Below are 21892 nucleotides of genomic sequence, written 5' to 3'. Positions count from 1 at the left end.
TCCAAACACATTTCTAGGAATTTAAAATCTGACCACAGATCAGGTGTTGATGATTGAATGGAGGCTTCTGATATGTTCTGGAAAGGAAAATAAACTTTCTATTAAAGTTATTCTCATTTCAGATGGTCAGTAAAGATGACCAACACAATGAACTAAATGATACTAAGAAATGTAGGCTAAATAAATTAATATGATAATTGTTTTTTAGAAATGCATTTTTTAAAGTTGTGATTTATAACAAATTTGAAGAGACCAAAAAAAACAAACAAAAAAAAATATTATGACCCTCAAATATGACAAAATATTATGATTTCTGGAACCAGAAATCTTGCTGATTGATAGGGGATCAAATACTTATTTGACTCATTAAAATGCAAATCAATTTATAAGTTTTTTGAAATGCGTTTTTCTGGATTTTTTTGTTGTTATTCTGTCTCTCACTGTTCAAATAAACCTACCATTAAAATTATAGACTGATAATTTCTTTGTCAGTGGGCAAACATACAAAATCAGCAGGGGATCAAATAATTCTTTCCCCCACTGCATTTATATATATATATATAGATATAAAAAACTAAAAACACTATTTTCTTACATAATTGCTTAAATATATTACTTTCATTTATTAAAAATACATTTTTAAAGTTCGGAGTACTGAACAAGTAATAATAATAATAATAATAATAACTAAACTAACTTTGTGTGTGTGTATATGAATGGCATCAAATAGGTTAATGAGCATCTAGAATAAACAAAACATTGCAACAATTTTTGAAATCTTTTTTAATAAAATCTGCACACATAATTGCATTTAGTACATTAAAATATATATTCAAGAAAACAAAACGCGAGTTTTCTCATTGTCATCACCAACGTAAAAGAAATAGGAAAGACAGAAGAGTTTGGAAAGCTCCAAATAAACAAGGCCTCAATGTGGGGTTGCTGTGGAAATCGCAAGGGGTGTGAAATTAAACGCACCTTTGCATATAAAGAAAATAACTGAAGGCCTCAAAGTCAAAAGAAAAGAACTTAAGGTGAACAGTATTTAAGTAAAACGCACTGGTTTCTCCTTCATTTGATGTGTTCTGTGACTAGCGTTCAGAGGCAGTACCAGAGAGGGTGGTGATGGGGTAACTGTGTCACAGTTGTGCAGGAGACCAGCTAATCCCCATGGCAACCGCTATCACCTGTCTCCAGGTGTGGGTCATCACCACCCTTTAATCACATGACCCACAGTAAGGCCACACCCGGGCAACGGGTCTGTGAGTCAGCGGCCAGTCTGAGCATAACACGCAAACAAAGCTTCTTAAAAAACGAAAGCAGAAAGAGTACAAGTGAATGGGGGGTAAACAGTTGATTTCTTTAAGCAGTTGTTCTGATACATTGTTGTTCTTTTTTTGGCACAATCTAACTGTGGTGTGGAACCTCAGCCTGACCCTTCATCTGATACATCCAGCATGCTTGAGTTCATTTGGACAGGGATTTCTTAATCTGCTCCACTTCCATCTAAAACAGCATAAAACAAAGACACAGCCTGTTAAACAGTCATGGGAAATAGAAACGAAATAAAACATACTTTACATATCAGCAAGATTGTTTAATGTTCGAGAATCAAGTGACCAAGGGCCAGATATAAATCCAAATGTCAGGATTTACTAAAGATGCACAGTGAAGAATTAGCGCTGAAAAGGCGTGGACACCCTTTCCCTTTCAGAAGCAAAATTTATGGAAAGACAGTATTAAAATGAATCACGCAACACGATTTACTAACCTTTGCGCTCGTCAAATTACTGGTATTTGCACCATTATTTAAACGTCCAAAAAAAGCACGCCTTAAACTATTTTGTGCCAGTGACGTAAGTAGATCACCCGCACCTGATGAGCATTGTCTCTGCCTATTTGCGACTAGGCTAATTTGTGCTGCGCTTTGTATATAGCAAAGATGAATTTTCAGCATCACAACTCCAGTCTTCAGTGTCACATGATCCTTCAGAAATCATTCTATTATGCTGTTTGCAGCTAAAGAAACATTTAGTATTATTATCAATGTTTAAAAAATGCTGCATAATATTTTTGTGAAAACTGAGATACGTCTTTTTTTTTCCAGGATTCTACATAAAATTTAGTAAACAATGTAAAAAAAAAAAAAAATAGGTAAGTAAATCTTTACAGTTTGATCTTTACTTGTAATGTATCTTTACTGAATGAAAGTACTCCAGTCTTTTGAATGGTAGTCTGAGAATTATTGATTTTTTTAAATATTAACAAAATTGCTGAAATTAAGTTAACATACATTACTTACTAAATATAAAAATATTTAAAAATAGAAAAAAAAAAACAGTTGTAAGTCATTTCAGCATATCTTAATATGAATGAATTACTTAAAAATTAAATAACATTAAAATGATAAATAAAATATTAAATGTCAAAATTAATAATGATATTTATAATAATACCTTTTTTAAAATAATAATAATAATATTAATAATAATAATAGCAACACATATTTGGATGTTTAAGATTGTTTTGATTACTATAAAAAGGTGTTGCATCAGGTTAGAGCTACGTTTATGACTAGTATAATGCCTCCTTACCTGCAGTGATATACGAATCCTCTTCTCCTCATCCAATTCACTCACCAGCTGTTTTATTTCTTTTCTGAGAAAACAAATTTGAGAATTAACACACATTTCACAGACATCAATCAATCAACTCGTACTTCCCACGTCTAATTTCCTTCTAAACTTCCCTCCACTTCTACTTCACTACTTCACTCTGTCTTTCATCTAACCCCCTGTCCCGCCAGTTCATACTTGTGCTGGCTCTTCATGAGCTCCACAGTTCCTTTCAGGTCTCGTAATTGTGCTCTGAGCTCCTCAAGCGTGGCGGAACCCTGTTCGTTCTTCACTCGGGTGTCAACGGAAGGGGAATGGGGCCGCAGACCAGTGCTGCCCTGGTGGAGAGAAGCCCCTCCGGACCCAGAAGATGATGGAGGTGCATTGGGCTTAGGGGGCAAAGATGATTTTTCAGGAACCTGTGGAAAACCCCCATGAGATATTAGAACAAGAGCATATCAGTCACATTTACTCTGTTTATCTTCCATTTCAGGCCGTTCCACAGGGCCTCAGTCTCTCTCTCTCTCTGTGTGTGTGTGTGTGTGTATACACAGTACAGTGGCACCATAAAGTATTTGGACACTTAAAGGGATAGTTCACCCAAAAATTAAAACTCAAACATTATTTACTCATCCTCACATCATTCCAAATCTATATTACATTTTTTGTACTGTGGAATACAAAAGAACATATTCTGAAAAACTGCTGTCCATTGAAAGTCAGTGGGGTCCAAAACAACACAGCGAGCTGCAGGGATTATGTATTTTTAGTATGCCAAAACCTGAGCACTTCTGGTTTATCGGCCTGAAGTCAATTGGTTTTTGGTTAAACATCATCATGCCGAACATGTAAGTTCATCTGCTCACTAGTTCATATTTACAGCCTTGTTGTGTTTATAATCATACTCTTAACTATTCTAACTCAAGTTTTCAGAAGAATGAATGTCATACATGTTTGGAATGACAGGAGGGTAAACCATGACAGAATTTTAATTTTTAGGTGAACAATCCCTTTAAGACACACTTAAAATGTAAGAACACCAAATACATATTTAAAAATAAAGTGTGACTTAAGTATCCAAAAGTAATACTTTTTTTTGTGTCACTGTTATACAATGCTTGACTATGGCGCTCCACTGTGGTAGGACAAGGATGTGCATGCAAAAGGAAGGGAGGGTGTCAGGGGGTGGGGTGACTGGGAGGGGGCGGGGCTTACTGTTATGACTGGCACTGCCTTGGGCATCTTCTTGGAGTTGTCAAAACTTTTGGGAGTGAATGAGTCCTGCTCCTCCTTTCCCATCTCCTTGTCTCTCCTCTCCTCCTCTGGAGATGGGGAGTCCAGGAGGTCAGGACTAGAGAGAGAGGACTAAGGAGGAGAGATTTTTAAATGATCGTGACCAGATAACCCACAGACAGGCGAAGCATGGCAAGCCCATGTGACATTCACACATAGCAAATAGCACAATCATATCTGACGGATTTATGTTGAATGCCTGAAGGGTCACAAATTTATGAGACATCGCCAGCTGATTGCATCTGTTAGGTGTGAAAACAACCAAATGTGATTGACTTAACACTTTAATAGGTTAAAAATAATAACAAACAAGCATGTTTATGTTGTGTGGTAGGCTTATTTTACAGTAGTCAACATTTGAAGTGGATCAAAAAAGTTCATCAATGTTGTCCTAAGACCGGAAAGGGTATCGTTTTGGTTTTAGGACAACTTTGATGAAAGGTTTTGATCCACGTCAAACGTTGACTACTATAGCTGACTAAACTAAAACTAAAAAAATCTGTTGCTAAAGCAATATCCACAGGAAGTGGCAAAGTCATGCAGTCCGTGACGGACAAATTGTTAACAGTTAACGATCACGTCTGTGCGGAGTGTGGAAGCTTGAACCGTAGCACGTTCACTGCAGGACAGATGGAGGCGCTGGTGCGCTCACTTGCTCTTAAAATACTCAGCAAGTCATTTTTGGTCACACAGATAAAAGTAATACATCCTTTGAATCTGTAAAGACTCTACGTTTATTTGTGTGCTTTTGAGTATGTCAAAAAAATTAACCGAAACTCCGTATATAGGCTACTTGCCTTATAGACATGAAAAATATATCCGTCAGTGTCGCCGACTTCATCTCTTAAGACAAAAACAAAGCAAGCACTAGTTTATCAATAAATTATTAAAATGTTAATGCAGTCTCCTTGCTGTTTTTCCCAGAGACATTTATAATTATTATATCTGCTGGTGCGCTGTGGCAAGCTTTATGTGTGCGCTTCAGCACTCATTAGGCTATGTAGGCAATTAAAGGCTCATTATTATGATTTATATGGTTTATTAATAAACGTCCAACTAATAGTCAACTAATGCTTAAAATGAATGGCTACTAGTCAACCAGAAAAGTCTTTAGTCGAGGGCAACCGCAATTTTGAATACAGACATATTAAAATAACTAATAAATATTGCAAAAATGTAACAAAATTATTAAATCTTAAAAAAGAAAAGTATCTGGTGTACTCACAGACGTGAAGATCTGTGATCGTGGCCGTCGGTCCATTACACGGGGCCGTGACGTGGTCGGGTGGTTCAGCTTCTCTGTGGATGAGACGATGGAGTCGAAGTCTTCTACATCTTCAGCCGAGCGTCACACAACCACAAACATAAACACACAGGACCACATATATATCACATGCATATGAATCACGAACACAGGAAAAAACGCCAGACTGTAATCGCACATCTCCAGAATGGAAGTGAATGAAGTGAGATGGGCAGAGAGCTGTTGTAATCCGATTAGATATGGATTATTAGAAGTCTTATTAGTCATGACAGTGTTATTGTGGAATGAAAGGCAGCTCTGGACAGGGATATATCTCACCAATATCTACGGATTTGTCTGCAGAGCTTCGGTCAGCTGCCACAACACTGCCGTCTGACTTTGGACTGTCACACCTGTACAAAAGAGATTTAAAGCAGAATGAGTTTTATTAAACCATGAAAACAGAGCACATGTATTGAGAAATAACAGATAGAGAGGATTTCTAATATGTAGAACTGGAAGTCTGATTCTTTCTAGTGAATAGGTTTATTCGGAAGGTTTTAAATTAATCTAGTCAAAATGACATAATTAACTGATTAACTGAAATCACTGTAAAAAGTGGTTTTGATGGTTTAAATAAATCCACTGAAAAATTGAATGATTCATTGATTCACTGCACAGAAGTCTTTCGGTTCGGTTCCAAATGAATCCATTTGCTGCACAGATGCTGTTCGGATGATTCTAAAGGAATCCATTCAAAAACTAAATGACTCACTGATTCATTGGAATGCGCTGCAAAAAATGATTTACTTCCTTAGCATTTTTGTCTTGTTTTATAGCATAAATATCTTCAAATTCTGGAATTAAGATGCGTATACTTTACAAGTAAAATAGCTCAAGATATTATGTCTTGTTTTATGAAACAAACATCCAAATTTTGTTAGTTTTTGCTTCAAACACGTAAAATATCTGCTAATGGGGTAAGAAAAATAATCTTGTTTAGTCTTTGAATTAAGATGATTTTTCTTACCCCACTGGCAGATATTTTTGATTGTTTAAACAAAATTTGGATAATATTTTCAGAAAACAAGTCATTTTACTTGTCAAGTAAATACATATTAATTCCAGAATTTGGAGATATATATATATACTAGACAACAAGACAAAAATACTAAGGAAGAAAATAATTTTTTGCAGTGTGATTGCATAGAAGTTGCTTGGATGGTTTTAAATGAATCAGTTGATAAAACAAATGATTCACTGAATCATTGGGATTTACTGCACAGATGATGTTTGGATGGTTCTAAATGAATCTATTCCGAAAATAAATTATTTCACTGGTCTGAGATTCAGTCATGTAAAATAGGGTGTCATTGTATTCATTATTTAGTGTGCATTTATCTGTTAAAAGTCTGTTTAATCACACTAATTGAGATCAGCTTTTTTTGTGCCGGATAAAATCTGTTCTGTATTTATCTATAAAAAATGAATGATATCATCTGATACTTTGATAAGATATCATGATGCATCATGCTTTATTTAATCATGACTTGTGTGTGATTATGTGATCATATTATGAGGTAATTGTCCATTACTACAAAATTATGTGGCTATCTCAATTAATTACACTTTTAGCTTATGAATAAATATATGATGGCTGGAAAATGCATAAATGAATAAATATATGATGGCTGGAAATTGAAGAAAAATCACTAGGGGTCAGTATAAAGTTTACAATCACTTGTAGCAACCAGAAGGCTCCAAAAAGACCTAACAAAACATTCAAAAAGACATAATTCACCATAGATATTTTGTATCTTTTTATAGTTGTATATAATGGGCTGAGAATCTTGCTACTTTGTGTGCATTCTGTGATCTAGTGATTCATGTGTGTTTGCGTGTGAGACTAACGGTATATTGGGCACAGCTGGTCTCTCGGGTCTGTCTGGGCGTTTGGGTGGCAGGGATGACGGTCGATTCGAGTTGTTGTTCTTTGGGGGGAGAGGCTTCTTTGGGAGGACAACTGGCAGGGACGGCTTTGCAATCTCACCCAGCTTCAACTCCTCACCTACATGTAATCATCATCATCATCGTTATTAAAGGGCATAAAAAGTCATACAAATTTGTTTACAGGCAACTAAGTGAGGGGTTTTTAAACCAGAGAGGGAAAATGTTATTCCAACATCTGTTTACTTCAGAGAAACAAGAAGTCTTTGAAAACACACAAGCAGTAACCCTTTTAGAGAGGGGCAGCACAGAGCTATAGGTTTTGCTGTAGTAGAAGGTCAGAGTCACAGAATTAGAGTTAACCAATGCAAATTAAAAGAGTTGAGAGAGACGTTACCTACCTTTTTCCTCAGCTCTGTGTGGGAGAGATTCAGGCCGCTCTGGTGGAACCTTTTTAGCCTCTGTCTTTTTGTCTGGGGATTAATACACATAATATGAGGGTTCAACGAGACACAGCTGACACATTACTTAAGCTTTCAGATAAAGTGACACAGAAACATGTCAAAATGTATAGGGTATGAGACCACACTGTACATCTGTAAAATGAAGAAAAATACTTAAGATTCTGCGCTGTTTATAGGTCACTAATGAATTTTTATATATTATTTATTTATTGATGAAGTGGCTCTTAGTATAGATAATCAGGTGTTCTTGCTGATATTTTTGGGATCATCTAAAATCTTGCTGGAGAATATAATCATCAGGTTTTACAACTTGAAAAAAAAATGATACCGCTTGAGTTCTGCTGTTATTAAAGCAAATGGGACATATCCACTGTATCCCACAATGCAATACAGTTTAAAATAGGTTTTAAAAAACTATTATATTACATATATATTATACTTGAAACATGATTATATAACTGTGTTACATGGCTGAGATGGCTGTCAAATCGATTAATTGCGAGTAATTGGATCCAAAATAAAAGTTTGTATCTCTGTGTGAGATATGTGATTGTTGGCATATTTTTATAAAAATTTGTATTAAAGTAGAAATGAAATAAATACGCCTTTCTTGGGATTAAATAGCAAGCACTTTGAGTGTCTTGTTGTTCATCATATAATATTCATATAAAAGCAACAGAACTGAAATTAGGCTATATCACGTTTATCAGCAGCACAGCACATGAGTGAGAATAACGCGATATCCGTCTTTGATCTCGTAGCTATCCGTTCTACTTCTAGAGGTCAGAAATGCCCGTATTCACTGCGCTTAGCTTATTTCATCAGGCGAGGCAAGGCGCATCTCAAACAAGCCTAATAATAGCTGTCATTGCTACTGAGCCGCGTAATGCGTTTTCTTTAACCGATTTCTTTTCTGAGGGAAACAGCGTGAGACCTTGCGCGTTCGTTCATATTCTACATCTGCTTAACTGTCAATATAGTTTGCATAATCATCAGTAAAGTGTGTTCTGAGATCTGAGGTCTTATATCACTGTATTAGTTGACTGTATTGAGTGTGACGTATGAGGGGAACCCCAGTATTACAGCACAGCGTCACACAAGCCATGATACAAAGTTACAGAAACTAAGCAACCGAAATAAAGGCCCCGATAATCAAAACTTCTACTTAGCGCTTGCTCCATTTCTGCAAATCAGTTTTTGTAAATGAATGAATTGATCCACATATGGCCTTCATCAACAGCCGCTTGCGCCACCTGCTGGTGAACGGCTGAAATCCGCTGGAGATGATGCAACGGTGCTCTACTGCTATTCCTGCGGGTCCTGAATGTGCCCCGCTGAATTTTCTGCCGGATTTTAACCACTGAATTTGGTGCAGCGAATTTGGACAGTGAAATAAAATGACAGAAATTTGCCTGTCGAATATTATACATCGTATTTTTAAACAGATTTAATATTTTTGGAAGTGAATTCTGTAAGGTGAATATGAATTATTGAATTTTTAATTATGAAAATGTGTGTGAAATGTTTGAATTGAAATATTCACAGCTTAAATAAACAACTATGTTAAATTTCAGGAGCTAAAAATGCAAGCCCTGGAAATACAAGGCATTAAAATGCAAGCACTCTTAATTGCAATGCAACTTTTTTTTTCGATTTGTGGAATTCAGCATGCTTTATGTTTCAAAAACTATTGTCATTATTCTGCTTCCATATCTGTGTGTGCGTGTATGTATATTTATGATAGATATATACACGCACACACAGTACATACACATATATTATGTAAACCTATTTTTATTTTGGATGATATTAATCACGATTAATCAATTTGACAGCTCTAGTTAATTGCAAGCACATCATTGAAATTACATTAGCACTCAATTTTAACAATATTGACTCACATACAAACTGATAATGCAAAAATAGTCAAATATCTGTCTACAAGTCTACCACTATTCCATATACCAGTGTTGGAAATAGAACTACTGATTGATCTCTGCGTTCCCTGTTTGTCTCTCACTTTTGTTTCATGGTACGAAGATTATGTGGGCAGCGTTTCAAAACCTCTGAAGGGAAGCTTTGAAGAACTTGTCTATTTATATTTTAAGAGCTTTTTGGCTAATCTGGTTGCACCTACACATATTCACAAAAAATAGATTCCCAATGAGCATCAAGCAGATAGATAGATAGATAGATAGACAGCTGATAGATTTTTTTTTTTACATGAATCTTTAATATATAATACATTATAATACAATATTAATATTAATATAAACCATTGTTTTAAATTGCAATAATATTTCATAATATTACTGTTTTTATTCTGTATTTTTGATCAAATAAATGCAACTTTGATAAGCATAAGAGACTCCTTTAAAAACATTAAGTATTTGCTATTGACTGTTCAAATGCGGAGTTTTGCACGTCGTGTATGTGTACGTGTGTGTGTGTGTGTGTGCGTGTGTGTGAGAGAGAGGGGGGGGGGGGGTCGCAGCGTTGTGTGTGTGTGTGCTCGCGTTAGTGAGAGAAGGAGACATGGTCACATCACAACCACACATATGAGATTCATCACTGTGTCTGTCACGCAACTCTGTTCCCCTTTCGGGCTTGAACTGATGGTAAAACTAAGGACATTATTAACTGTCTTTATATTTATTTTGATTAATGGTAATGGCGATTATGGTAAGGGGCGTTACATTTCCGACGAGTGCTTGTGGTGTTTGGCCAATCAAAATGCTCTGGGTCAGTTGGCCAATCAGAGCAGACTGCACTTGTTGGAAGGAGGGACTTTGTAGAAAACGAAGCGTTTGAGAGAGGCAGGGCATAGAGGACAAATAATGTGTTTTTTTTTTAACATTAAAGTATGCGAACATATTCTGTTACACCAAATATACAAAATAATGATCTTTAAAAACGCATCATATGACCCCTTTAAAAATCTTTTTGATCCCAAACTTTTGAACGGTAGTATACATCACCATATGTAAACAAATCAAGCAAATAAGACAATCACAGATGGGCAAATAAGCTTACATAGTGAGAGGAATTAAAGAAAAAAATGTAGAAAGAAAAGGAAAGAAGAAGAAGAATGTGTTACCTGTGATCTGTTTAGTGGTTGGTGCTGCAGGTGGAGGAGGTTTCTTAGGTCTCTGTAAGTACACACACAGTTAAAACAAACAGTACACCTATTAAAACACCCACATGCATTCATTAAAACACAGTTCAACTCACACTAAAACACATACAGTTAACCATACACATTTGTCCTTTTAAAAACACAATCCCTTCAGGCCAAACAGCACTAAAACATCAAAGGACATGCTACTGCATCAGGCAAAGGGTGAAGAGAGAGTCAAAGGTACAGGGCAGAGGGGAGCGTGTGCATATGTGTGTGTGTGTGTTTCAACACAGCGCTGCCGTCACTCAGAGACTGAGGCCCGCTGTCATAAGGACGGGAGCTCCCCGTTGAAAAAAGCTGAAGTGTGTCAGTGAGAGACAAACAAGAAGATCTCACCTCTTTTTCTACCTCAGGAATGAATAACTTCACAAAGTTGTCTGGAAACACTCCCTGTTTGCCGTTTAGCTCTCCAAGCCACCAACCAGCATCTGCACACTCCTACACACAGCGAAAACACATTTCTTCAGTCTATTTGTGTTCTAAGAAGGCCAGACGTGATGTCAGTGACAATTTATTCAACCACGTTGAAAGCATAAATTAGAATATATTTTATGTATAGTATACTGTAAAATGATCTGGATAGGATTTTTGGATCAATGATTTCACTTTTTTCATTAAAAATGAATAAAACAATTATTTATCACTTTGTTTTTTAGCTAAATGTTTGAGTTGTAATCACCAAACTCACCTTATTGATAATCGTAACGATGTCTCCCTCTTTGATTGACAGCTCATCTTCGTTCTGAGCTTCGTACGGGAAAATTACTTTGCAAAGCTCCTTTGCTGTAATTTGAATTTTCACAGTCACAATATCACATTAAGAGCCAATTGTCATATCTGCATACAATTTGACTACATAAACAACTTAAGCATTTAAATAATCCACAGCACAGGTGTGATCTATTCCTGTTACCTTTGGCCTTACTTTCAGGCTCTGCCTTCATGGTTTCCTGGGCAACAGCTGGAGCGACTTTCTTCACCATTTGAGGCTAAGGAGAATCAAATACTGTGTCAAATACTACAATGATAATTTATAAGCGCTACTGTTCAAAAGTTTAGGGTTGATAAGATAAAAAATAAAAACAACAAAAAAAAAAAACAGAAAAAGGTAACATTAAAAAATTCAAAAGTAATATTGAAATGTTATTCCAATTTAAAATATGTTTTCTATTGTAATATACTTTAAAATGTGATTTATTCCTTGAAAGCAAATCTGAATTTTCAGCATCATTACTCAGTCTTCAGTGTCACATAATTCTTCAGAAATCATTGTTATGTAAAATTGTACATTTTACACACACACACACACACACGTATATATTGTATGTATATATATATATATATATATATATATATATATATATACACACACACATATACACATATATATATATATATATATATACAATATAATGCATAACATATATATAACATCTTTTAAGCTATAAACGTAAATATAGTAGCTAATTTCATATCAATTTTAATTCATATTAAAAATAATAATGCTGCCTGTAAGTTAATTGTCATCAATGAGGGCAACTACGAGCACTGACCCTGACCCCGATGAGGGTTCCAACATTTTTGAAAAAACTGATGCATTTATTTGATAGTAATCAGCAATAATTTGACATGCAATTTAATAATCGTACAAGATATTGTACATTTCCGAGGCCATAAAAAGCTGTCAGGAGCCCAGTGAATTCAAACATACGTGTGTGAATAGCATACTGTCTATTTGGCTCGGTTTATCTGGCCTCTTTCCGGCAGGGGAGCCACAGTCCTTCCACAAACACGGCAGGGAATCAATCCAACCCGACATACAACAAGCTCTTTAACATCCCGCGCTCCCAAAGTGGCTTTAACACACACACATTTGCTGTGTTCGCTGTGAAAAAAAAACTCACCCACTCTTCCTCCTCCCTCTCTTCCTTTTCCTCTCATTTAAAGTAGTCATGATGGAGTCGGACTAACAAGCACCATGTGGCAGCCAAATGTTTAAACGGTGTTTAAATAGGAACATCATTACAACATCTGGCTGCACAGCTCTTCTCAAAGGCCTCATGACATCTCTGTGAAGACCCTACGGTGACTTCCACCCTCAGAACACCCATAATGCTGTGTCTCAAAGCCCAAATTACAGCCACATGAAAGGAAACACATCTCGATCGTCGTTTAACAGCTCACTTCTAGCCAGTTTTACATCATTAGCATAGAAAGACGAATAGATAGAGAGAGCGATGCAGATGAATTTAAGATGCAGATGAGATTAATATTTACCTTCTTGCAAAATGACTAAACAATCCTTGAGAAATGGCTGGTGTTGCTACCTACATCTATGCACGCAAGTCCTGCCTGCAACAGGAACCTCCAACAAGCTTTCAGTCTAACTGCGGTTCACTCCCCCCTGAGTCATGACAGTCTCTTACAGTCTTACAAGCCCTACTTCTGCTTTTAAACAGCCCTAAATTAGGAAACCACTCAGAGAGAGAGAGGAAGAGAGGAGGAGAGGGGTGGATATGGAAAGAGAGCCATGTCAGGGTGTGGTCAATTTGTATATGGGTAAACCTACAGCTTGTAAATGACATCAGATTTCCATATTCCATTGATCACTTGCCTTGTAAAATAGAAAATTGTCTCTGCAAGCAACAGGTAGAAGAGTTAAGCTGGAATGCGTAATAATAGATATTCAGAGACCATCTGGAGAGATTTCCTTCTCTTTCAGACTAAGCAAAGTGAGGCTGAGAGACACAAAGAGCGGAAGACGTCCCATAAACACCTCTTTGATAATGACTTCCTTTCTACGTGACCGAGAGTGCCAGATCGGCTATTTGTGTGCCTTCTTCCATACACAGACACACACACACACACACACACACAGACAGACACACACACACACACACACACACACACACACACACACACACGCACGCACGCATGCACGCACACACACACACTAGCACAAACGTTGCATTTGAAATGGATTACTTGCCTACTGAATACTGCCAACTATTTCTTTAAATAACATTTGAAACCATATCATGCAACTATAAACATTTTTAAACAGTACTAAGCCACATTGTTCCACATGACCTCAACAGTTTGCATCATTTTGCACTTTTGTTAATTTTTGAAAGTTTAAGAAAAAAAAAAAAAAAAAGCTATTACACCTGATTCAATTATTACAGGAAATCAAGTAAAACACCAAGTCATGGATACAATAATTAAGATAGTGCACACTGTTTTAAACCAATAAATATTTATTTTAAATATTTATATTAATTATTTTTGAAAGGAATACTTGCTAAAATGCAACAAGTTAAAATGCAACTAAAAATTATTTTAAGAATAAAATGTTAAACTAAAATGAAGTGAATTTAGGCCGCACAACATTATAATGAACAGTATGAAAAACAGATATTCATTTTAATATTTTCTAAATATTACATTTAACAGTGTTATGGAATTATTTGTGCTTTTAAAGATTCACAAAAATAGGGGAAATTAGCATGCATAATTATTTATCCAAAATCAAGCGATATAGATAAGTTTAAAGAAATCAATAACTGATAAATATACCAATTTTGTGCATTCCTAAAGCAATTCTCATGCATTTGGTACATACTGTATACTGCAGAAACAGTATGTATAGTATGCTACCTTGTTATTTCACACATAGCCACGACTTCCTAACCAAATTGAGCAAGAATTAAAAAAAAGACAGACACACACCAAATGCAAACTTTCCACAATAAAACAAACCCCTAAAAAATATATAAAATTATGTTTGGAAAAAAAAAAAGACAAATTAAATGTGGGCCTAATAATGAGAGCCAACTATGGATAGAGAAAAAGAGGAAATGAGCAAAGGGATGCATGCCGCTCTCAGTGGAACAGGAAGACGGGAAGGTTTTAATGAACAAGAGACTGTGGGGCCGAAGGCAGGGTAAGCACAGGGGACCAAGAAAGAGACGGACTGTAATTACAGTCGTAAAATCCAAGAAACGCACATACACTTTGCTTCATTAAAATACAGGGACTCCAATAATACAAACTCACCTTGTCTCCCTCACTGTCCATGTCCAGGGATCGTGGGCGGAGCTTGATGGGCTGGTCTTTGAAGATGTCCCCGAAGCCGAACCCCCGAACTTTTTTGGGCTGAATCTCAGAGCTGGAGGACACACTGCCAGTATCAGAGCGTAAACTACTGGAGTCGCCGCCATCACTCTCTGAGCTGGTGCTGTCCTTTATACCTGCAGATTCAAAAACACGTTTCAAAGGAGCAATTGAGTATTTGCATGCAGCCTTTGCATGCAGCACTCTTCACAACTGAACTGTTAGAGTCCATCTGTCCTTGCCAAGAAGTGCTGTGTAAGGCTGTCACAATAGTAAAAGCTCAGTAGGTTAGTGATAAATGATTGGGACAATTAGCATATTAATTTTAGCTGTGACACTGAAATGGAATTTCCTGGTATTGGCATTATGGGTTCAATGTCACAGCTTAAAATAATATGGTGATCAACAGTAATTTATTTTAAAAATAATAATATAAATAATAACTCTAAATCAATATACACTACTGTTAAAAATTCTGGGTTCAGTAAGATTTTACTTTTTTTTAATGAAAAAAATGAAATACTTTTATTAAGCAAGGAAGCATTTAAATGATCAAAAGTAACAGTAAAGACATTAATATTGTTAAAAAAATGCTGTTCTTTTGAAATTTCTATTAACCACTGCCTAAAAAATCCTGTATAAAATTTTTTAAATATTAAACAGTTTTCAATATTTCACAGTTTACTGATTTTTGATCAAATAAATGCAGCCTTTGTATATGAGAAATATTTCAAAAACATAAAAAAAAATTTTCGACTCCATACTATTCAACAGCAGTGCAAATAATATTAATTCAAATGAAAGTACAAAAAAAACAAAAAAAAAAACAGTATTTATTAGGCTAGGGATTCTCAAACCATTTGACCTAAAATACTTAGTTAAGTACCTCCTGAGAATTTAAGTTAATGTTTCAATCATTTAAAGCACATTTGCATGTTCATAGTTCTCTGTTGCTGGTTAATGGTCACATGCCATGCAACTAAACAAATAAAATATTATATATTCTTTTAGCAAGTGTTTTGAATCGAATTGAATACTTGTAATTGGTTAAAAGCATGGGAGGAAATTAATGGTTAAAGATGATTGTGACATAATTGGTTAGACGTGGCTGGTTATTTTGTACAGCTTATAAGTATCTGGATGCATTTCTTCCATGTATTAAAAAAAGGTTACACCACTCATCCAAATGACTTCATCAGTCGTAGGGAGGAGGTGGAGATTCCCCCACACTTAACCTCATTTCACTCTGTAACATCACAAAACTCACAAATTACTGTGGGAGTCGCTTGCTTAATGGTGTGAATCACGTTGACATATGCGACGGGATGAAACTTTCATGTTTCACCATCTGCCTGCTTGCTGCCTTACCACTTCAACAAGACAATACGTCTTCAATAAAAAGGAAAATATGCTCCAAAATAAATTCCATTCCATTTTTTTCTATGTCTGGAAATCTTCAGAAACATGTAGTTGGTAAGATGAGGAAGCAGCTTTAGTGGACAAGTGAGTATGCAGTGCAGACTGACTGGTTCGTGTGGTGCGTGTGTCGTCCTGTGGGGTCAGATCCTCAGCCTCGGCCAACAACTCCTTGGTGAAGTTAGAGGGAAACATCCCAGTTTTGCCATTGAGAAAGCCTTCCCACCATCCTTCCTCCACCTTAGTGAGCAAACACACACAGAAACGGTTTTAAGCACTACACATAAACAAGAGGTTCTATATTTGAAAAAAATATATATAATGTGACTAGGATGGTCATGCAGTACTCACCTCTCCCAGAACATCAATAACATCTCCGATCTTCAGTTCTAGCTCATCCTCATTCTGCGGAGTGTAGCTAAAGCTAGCTTTGCAACGCCTTTTTCTGATTGCCTCCCCTGTTTATGTGAAACACACATAGATAAATAATGTTTGTAGACTTTGAAAAGTTTGGGGTCAGTAAGATATGTATTGTTTTAAGTCCTTTATGCTCACCAAGGCTCAATTTATCTGATCAAAAATACAATAAAAACAGTAATATTGTTAATTATTTTTACAATTTAAAATAACTGTTTTCTATTTTAATATATTTAAAATTATAATTTATTCCTATGATGGAAGAGGTGAATTTGTAGCAGCCATTTCTCTGCCACATGATCCTACAAAAAACATTTTGATATGCTGATTTGCTGCTCAAGAAACATTTCTTTTTCTTCTTCGTCATCTAATATTTTCTTAATACTTATGTGGAAACTGTGATACATTATTTCAGAATGAATTATTACTTTGATGAATTGAATGAAACAAAAGAACAGAGCTGCACTTACATATTCCAGCACTAGGTGTCGCTCTTCTCTTTAGTTTATGCTAAACAATTAGCTACACATTTTGCTCCAAGACTTCTCATTAAACACACAGACCTCTGTGGCTCATAACAACAAATAGCCTCTGATAACAGACACCCAAAGTTTCCGTTCTCCACAGAATAACCTACCAATATTAATATCTTGATGCCATAAAAGCACTTAGAATGACCAAAGATTGCAATAGTTAATACACTGGAGAAAACCAATGAGACACATATTTTGCCTCATATTGTCTTTGAAAGCCAACATCTCCATCTGCAAAACAAATTAAAGTCACATGAACCTACACTGGCACTGTTGTCTGAAAATCAGGTGACATAAATTGAGGGCTGTAAACAAAGCTTGTGCTCCAGAAACCGGTTGAGTATCTGTCCCATTTAAAGTACAACAGTGAAAAAGCTATCCGGCAAATGAGGGTTTTTGATTTAATACATCTCTGTGACCTTATTTATTTTCTTAATTAATTGTTTAATTAGGAAAGAAATATCAATTATTTAGTAAACAATGAAATTCATATCTTCACGATTACACAGTATAACCATTTTTATAAGATCAAAGAAAAATGTCCTAATTGATTAAAAATAAAATCAAAACAAATTGATTTGTTTCATTATTTTTTAATTATTCATTTGCATTTAATTTAATTTGACAATATACTCAATTCATCTCAAATCTGATCAATTAGAAGATTCACACAGTGGCCCCAAAAAGACAATATGTGAAGTTCCTGTAATTATCTGAGTTAGGGAAATTTAATAATGTTTAATCATGTACCATCACACTCAGGAAGTGGTAGGAGTAATACTGTACTAATACTGTACACAGTAATACTGCGCCCAACACACACACACACACACACAATCCCATTATGACCGGTCTGACTGACATATTCCAGACCCGTATGGATGACTTGGCAAATTTAAGGATGCTTGAGTGTCTTTGAAAGGGTATTTTTTGATTTAACTGTCACTCTTTTCATCAGCCAGAAGCAAACCTGAGCCAGATCTCTGTTAATTGAATCTTCGATCAACGGAAACTTTAACCGCTCCCCAAATCCTGTCCTGTGAGACATGAGGGGATGTTTGTGTGGGTGTTTTGTGCTGAATAAGCACTGGACTACTTTTCGGATCAGGAACAGATCAGATACACTACCTTTCTTGGCGGGTCTGAGGCTGGGTTCTGATTTTGGACTGGCGCTGCCATTGGACAGATCTGATTTGGATCCGGCCAAGCTGGACTCCTTCTTCACCTCTTTTTTCGAGCCTTTCTTTATCTCCTAAAAATAGAAAACGGGCATTTAATGCACAGAAACTCTAGAGGGAGCTCTAGTCCATTCTCATCCACTGTCTGCGTGTAAAACAGAGACAGACAGAAAGAGAGGCGTAATGTAGGCCTTAGTGGAGCAATGCAGAAAGGCACTCATTTCCTGGATGGGCCATACAGTGACTCAGAATCAACCTCACACACACACACACACACACACACTGCTTTAAAACACTTCTCCATCTGTTTGTCCGTCTGTTAGCAGAAGTAGCAGTCTGTACTGTACTTCTCTCTCCCTCCACTAGAGCTGTTAAGGCTGTGTAAATGTGTCTGTTGATTAACTGTAATACAAATAATTGTGATTAATAATTAAATTTTCTATTTTGCTCATGTCCGTTTAACACACATGAAGAAGTCCACGTTGAACTTGAAAACATAACGGCTTTGTAAAAATAATTCTAATAATACTAAATATGAACATTTTAAATAATAATAGCAATAACAGTAATAAAAAATATAAACTTTAAATAATATTTTAAATATTAGGTATATATTTGAAATAGAATATTAATAATATTTTTTATTACATAAATCATAAAATAAAATAAATCCAGCTCACTTGAATAATACAGTTATTTATAATCATTAATAAAATGCCTCGTTGTCATTATTTCCTTTGCGTAATACTAATTTGGAACAATATGTCTTAAATTCGCCACTTTCACAAAGCATTTTACAGTAAAGCAATCTGGTTAAACCCTTGCATAGAGGCGGTTGACCTAGTTGATTTTTAATACACTCCTCATTCCAAATCTGCAATAATGCACCAAATGCACTCATCTTTTCTTGACTTGGTAACCTGTAATGGTCAAAAAGGTAAGTAATTATGCAGAAGTATCCAAAAATGAATCGCATTGTATTGTAATGAACAATATATATGCAAATCGCACTGTGGATAGCAAACTGACCATTGCCTGATATGGTCTGGTGCTGTTTGGAGAGCTCATATACAGTAATACAATAAGCCATAATGTGATATTTTAAATGCGCAATGATTGATCATTCTGATGACTTTATGGTATCTGTCTTTAAGGCCTGTGCAAAGGTTAAGAGAACTGCAGAGAAAGATCTCGAGCATCTGCTGGCTCACACAGAGCTGTCATCCTTTCTCAATTTCCTGAATGTTATCTTTCTCTGCTCTCGCTGCAAGTTCTTTCTGCGTGTTTTACTCTCTCACTCACTGTGACATGGTTATTTATTTAGAGGAATAAGAACAGACTATCTGCTTGCTGGATGCTTCATGCTTGCAGATCAAGTTGTCAGTCTGCAGGTGGACAATATTTAAAACAGCATCATAAATCTCAACTACATTTTCAGGAGCACAGCTTAAATATTTTAAATCTGACTCATGTCTACAAATAACTGGTTAAATATATGCAATTATTTTTTTCTGAGGTGACATGCTTCCAATTGATACAGGAAGTTAAGGGAGAACATATTCAAGGGCTTGTCTTGTATTTTAAATAGTTTAATTTGCCCAAAAATCCATTAGAGAAATAGCATTTTCAAGCCATTTGCAATTTTACAAAAGCGGATTTTGGTTTCTAACGTAAAAACAAGGTCTGTTGTTAACATTACTGGGACAGTCTATAGACTAGAAGTGTATTATTTCAACATTTAGGAGTGTATAAAAACATAGATGCTTTAAAGCTACTAGATATCGACTACACACCATACGTTTCTAATTTTGGATTCACATGGTCTTTTATCAATAGTTTAAATTCTTCATTAGTATCACTAAACATCCAGTCTTCACATATCCTTCAGAAAAGCAAGCTTTCTAAATGAGTTCAAAACCTCATTAACATTCAACAAAACACCAAAAAAATTAAATAAATCCCTGGAATATTTTTCAGCTATTTCATACGTTTACAAAATCCAAGAAATAAAAAATATTTGAAAAACTAATTAAAATGGGAAGACTTTTTCACACAAACCAGGAAGTCTCTCTCACACAGGAAAATGTGATTTTCTTTTCTGTGCAGAAATATTAAATGTAAAAGTTATCAGCCAGGGAATGAAATAAGGTTACAGTAGTTAGCTTTCTTTATGTCGACTGCGTGAGTGTGTGAGAGAGAGATAAACTGAAGGAGAGAGAGAGCGGTGAACAGTCTAGGCGTGAAACGAGAGTGTAAATGTGTGCATTCAGAAAGGATATTCAAGCATAATAATTATGTGCGTTTCATCCTGCATATAACATCCGCTCAGCAGACCAATCATGTGCACAAGAACTTTTATATAGACCACAAGATTCTCCTGATATTACGCAATTTGATGTCAATGTTTTTTTTTTTTTTTATGGTGAAGAAGTCATTAACAGGGATGCACATATATTTTTCAGTCTGGTTCTAATGAGAGCATCAGGAGATTTGGGTTTGGTGCTCACAATGCACAGTGTGACCCATTAAATATAACTATAAAAATAAAATAATAATAGCAATTAATAGTATTATTGAATTTTTCTGAATAAAATAAAACACAATAATAAATTAAATGTGACAATACTACAATATATAATATTAATATTTACATTTTTAATATGACTTTGTTTACTTTTAAAATTTATTTTATCTGAATTTTCATCATTTTAAACCTAAAGTGTTTTAATTTTTTACTTTGGCGGGTTTCCAGCAAGTAAGTAGGATATGCACTGCCGGTTTTAGCACTGCTAAGTGAAGCGCGTCAGTGAATGAAATGTCAAAGTTTTGCATTTTACTCAGAAACTGGCAGGACATAGCCTAAATTTATGCCTTCAGTTCTAATAGAAATCTTACACAGTATTACAGTTAGTCTGTCTAAATAGTGATTGTGCATTAACAGCATTCAGGTCAGTATATAAATAAGCAGTCTAAATTTTCACAGTGAATTTTTTTTATTTTGGTCACAAATGTGCACCCATGCAGCACTTGTGCGCATCCCTGGTTATTAAAGTATTTTCTCATCTACACCTATATGACACTTAAAATAGAACACAATCAGCATTTTTTGGTCTGTTTTCTTGGAAGGGAAACAACATACATTGAAATGTTACTGTATTATACTACAGCAGTATACTGTACTGCTAAAAGCTAATTTTGCTAACATTTAGAAATAGAAAAAGCTTCAGGGAAGTCGTGGCCTAATGGTTAGAGAATCGGACTTGTAATCCAAAGGTTGTGGGTTCGAGTCTCCGGCCGGCAGGAATTGTAGGTGGGGGGAGTGAATGTCCAGCGCTCTCTCCACCCTCAATACCACGACTGAGGTGCCCTTGAGCAAGGCACTGAACCCCCAACTGCTCCCCGGGCGCTGCAGCATAAATGGCTGCCCACTGCTCCGGGTGTGTGTTCACGGTGTGTGTGTGTTCACTGCTGTGTGTGTGCACGTTGGATGGGTTA

At 35.7% G+C, this 21892-nt stretch overlaps 1 protein-coding gene across 2 annotated transcripts in view; it reads right to left on the bottom strand.

Annotated features, from left to right (window-relative positions):
- Positions 1-762: 762 nt before the first annotated feature.
- The window catches only part of LOC306864727 (SH3 domain-containing kinase-binding protein 1-like), a 48835-nt gene continuing 27705 nt past the window's right edge, over positions 763-21892 (bottom strand). The window contains exons 3-18 of one of the 2 annotated variants that reach the window (XM_079408919.1): positions 18348-18471; positions 16621-16727; positions 16380-16509; positions 14797-14990; positions 11654-11729; positions 11429-11523; positions 11077-11178; positions 10660-10711; positions 7500-7571; positions 7063-7219; positions 5491-5564; positions 5134-5243; positions 3831-3980; positions 2814-3034; positions 2595-2658; positions 763-1506 (exon numbers count right to left, since the gene is read on the bottom strand). In XM_079408919.1, the coding sequence (XP_079265045.1) occupies positions 1468-1506; positions 2595-2658; positions 2814-3034; positions 3831-3980; positions 5134-5243; positions 5491-5564; positions 7063-7219; positions 7500-7571; positions 10660-10711; positions 11077-11178; positions 11429-11523; positions 11654-11729; positions 14797-14990; positions 16380-16509; positions 16621-16727; positions 18348-18471 (1767 nt within the window). In that variant the 3' untranslated portion in view covers positions 763-1467. The remainder of the gene's footprint in view (positions 1507-2594; positions 2659-2813; positions 3035-3830; positions 3981-5133; positions 5244-5490; positions 5565-7062; positions 7220-7499; positions 7572-10659; positions 10712-11076; positions 11179-11428; positions 11524-11653; positions 11730-14796; positions 14991-16379; positions 16510-16620; positions 16728-18347; positions 18472-21892) is intronic. The other variant, XM_079408920.1, reaches the window with a different exon arrangement.

The sequence above is a fragment of the Barbus barbus genome (assembly GCF_936440315.1).
Source record: "Barbus barbus genome assembly, chromosome: 46".
Taxonomy (NCBI): Eukaryota; Metazoa; Chordata; class Actinopteri; order Cypriniformes; family Cyprinidae; genus Barbus; species Barbus barbus.
The sequence above is the reverse complement of the archived record's forward strand: the minus strand, read 5'-3'. Positions and strand labels throughout refer to the sequence as shown.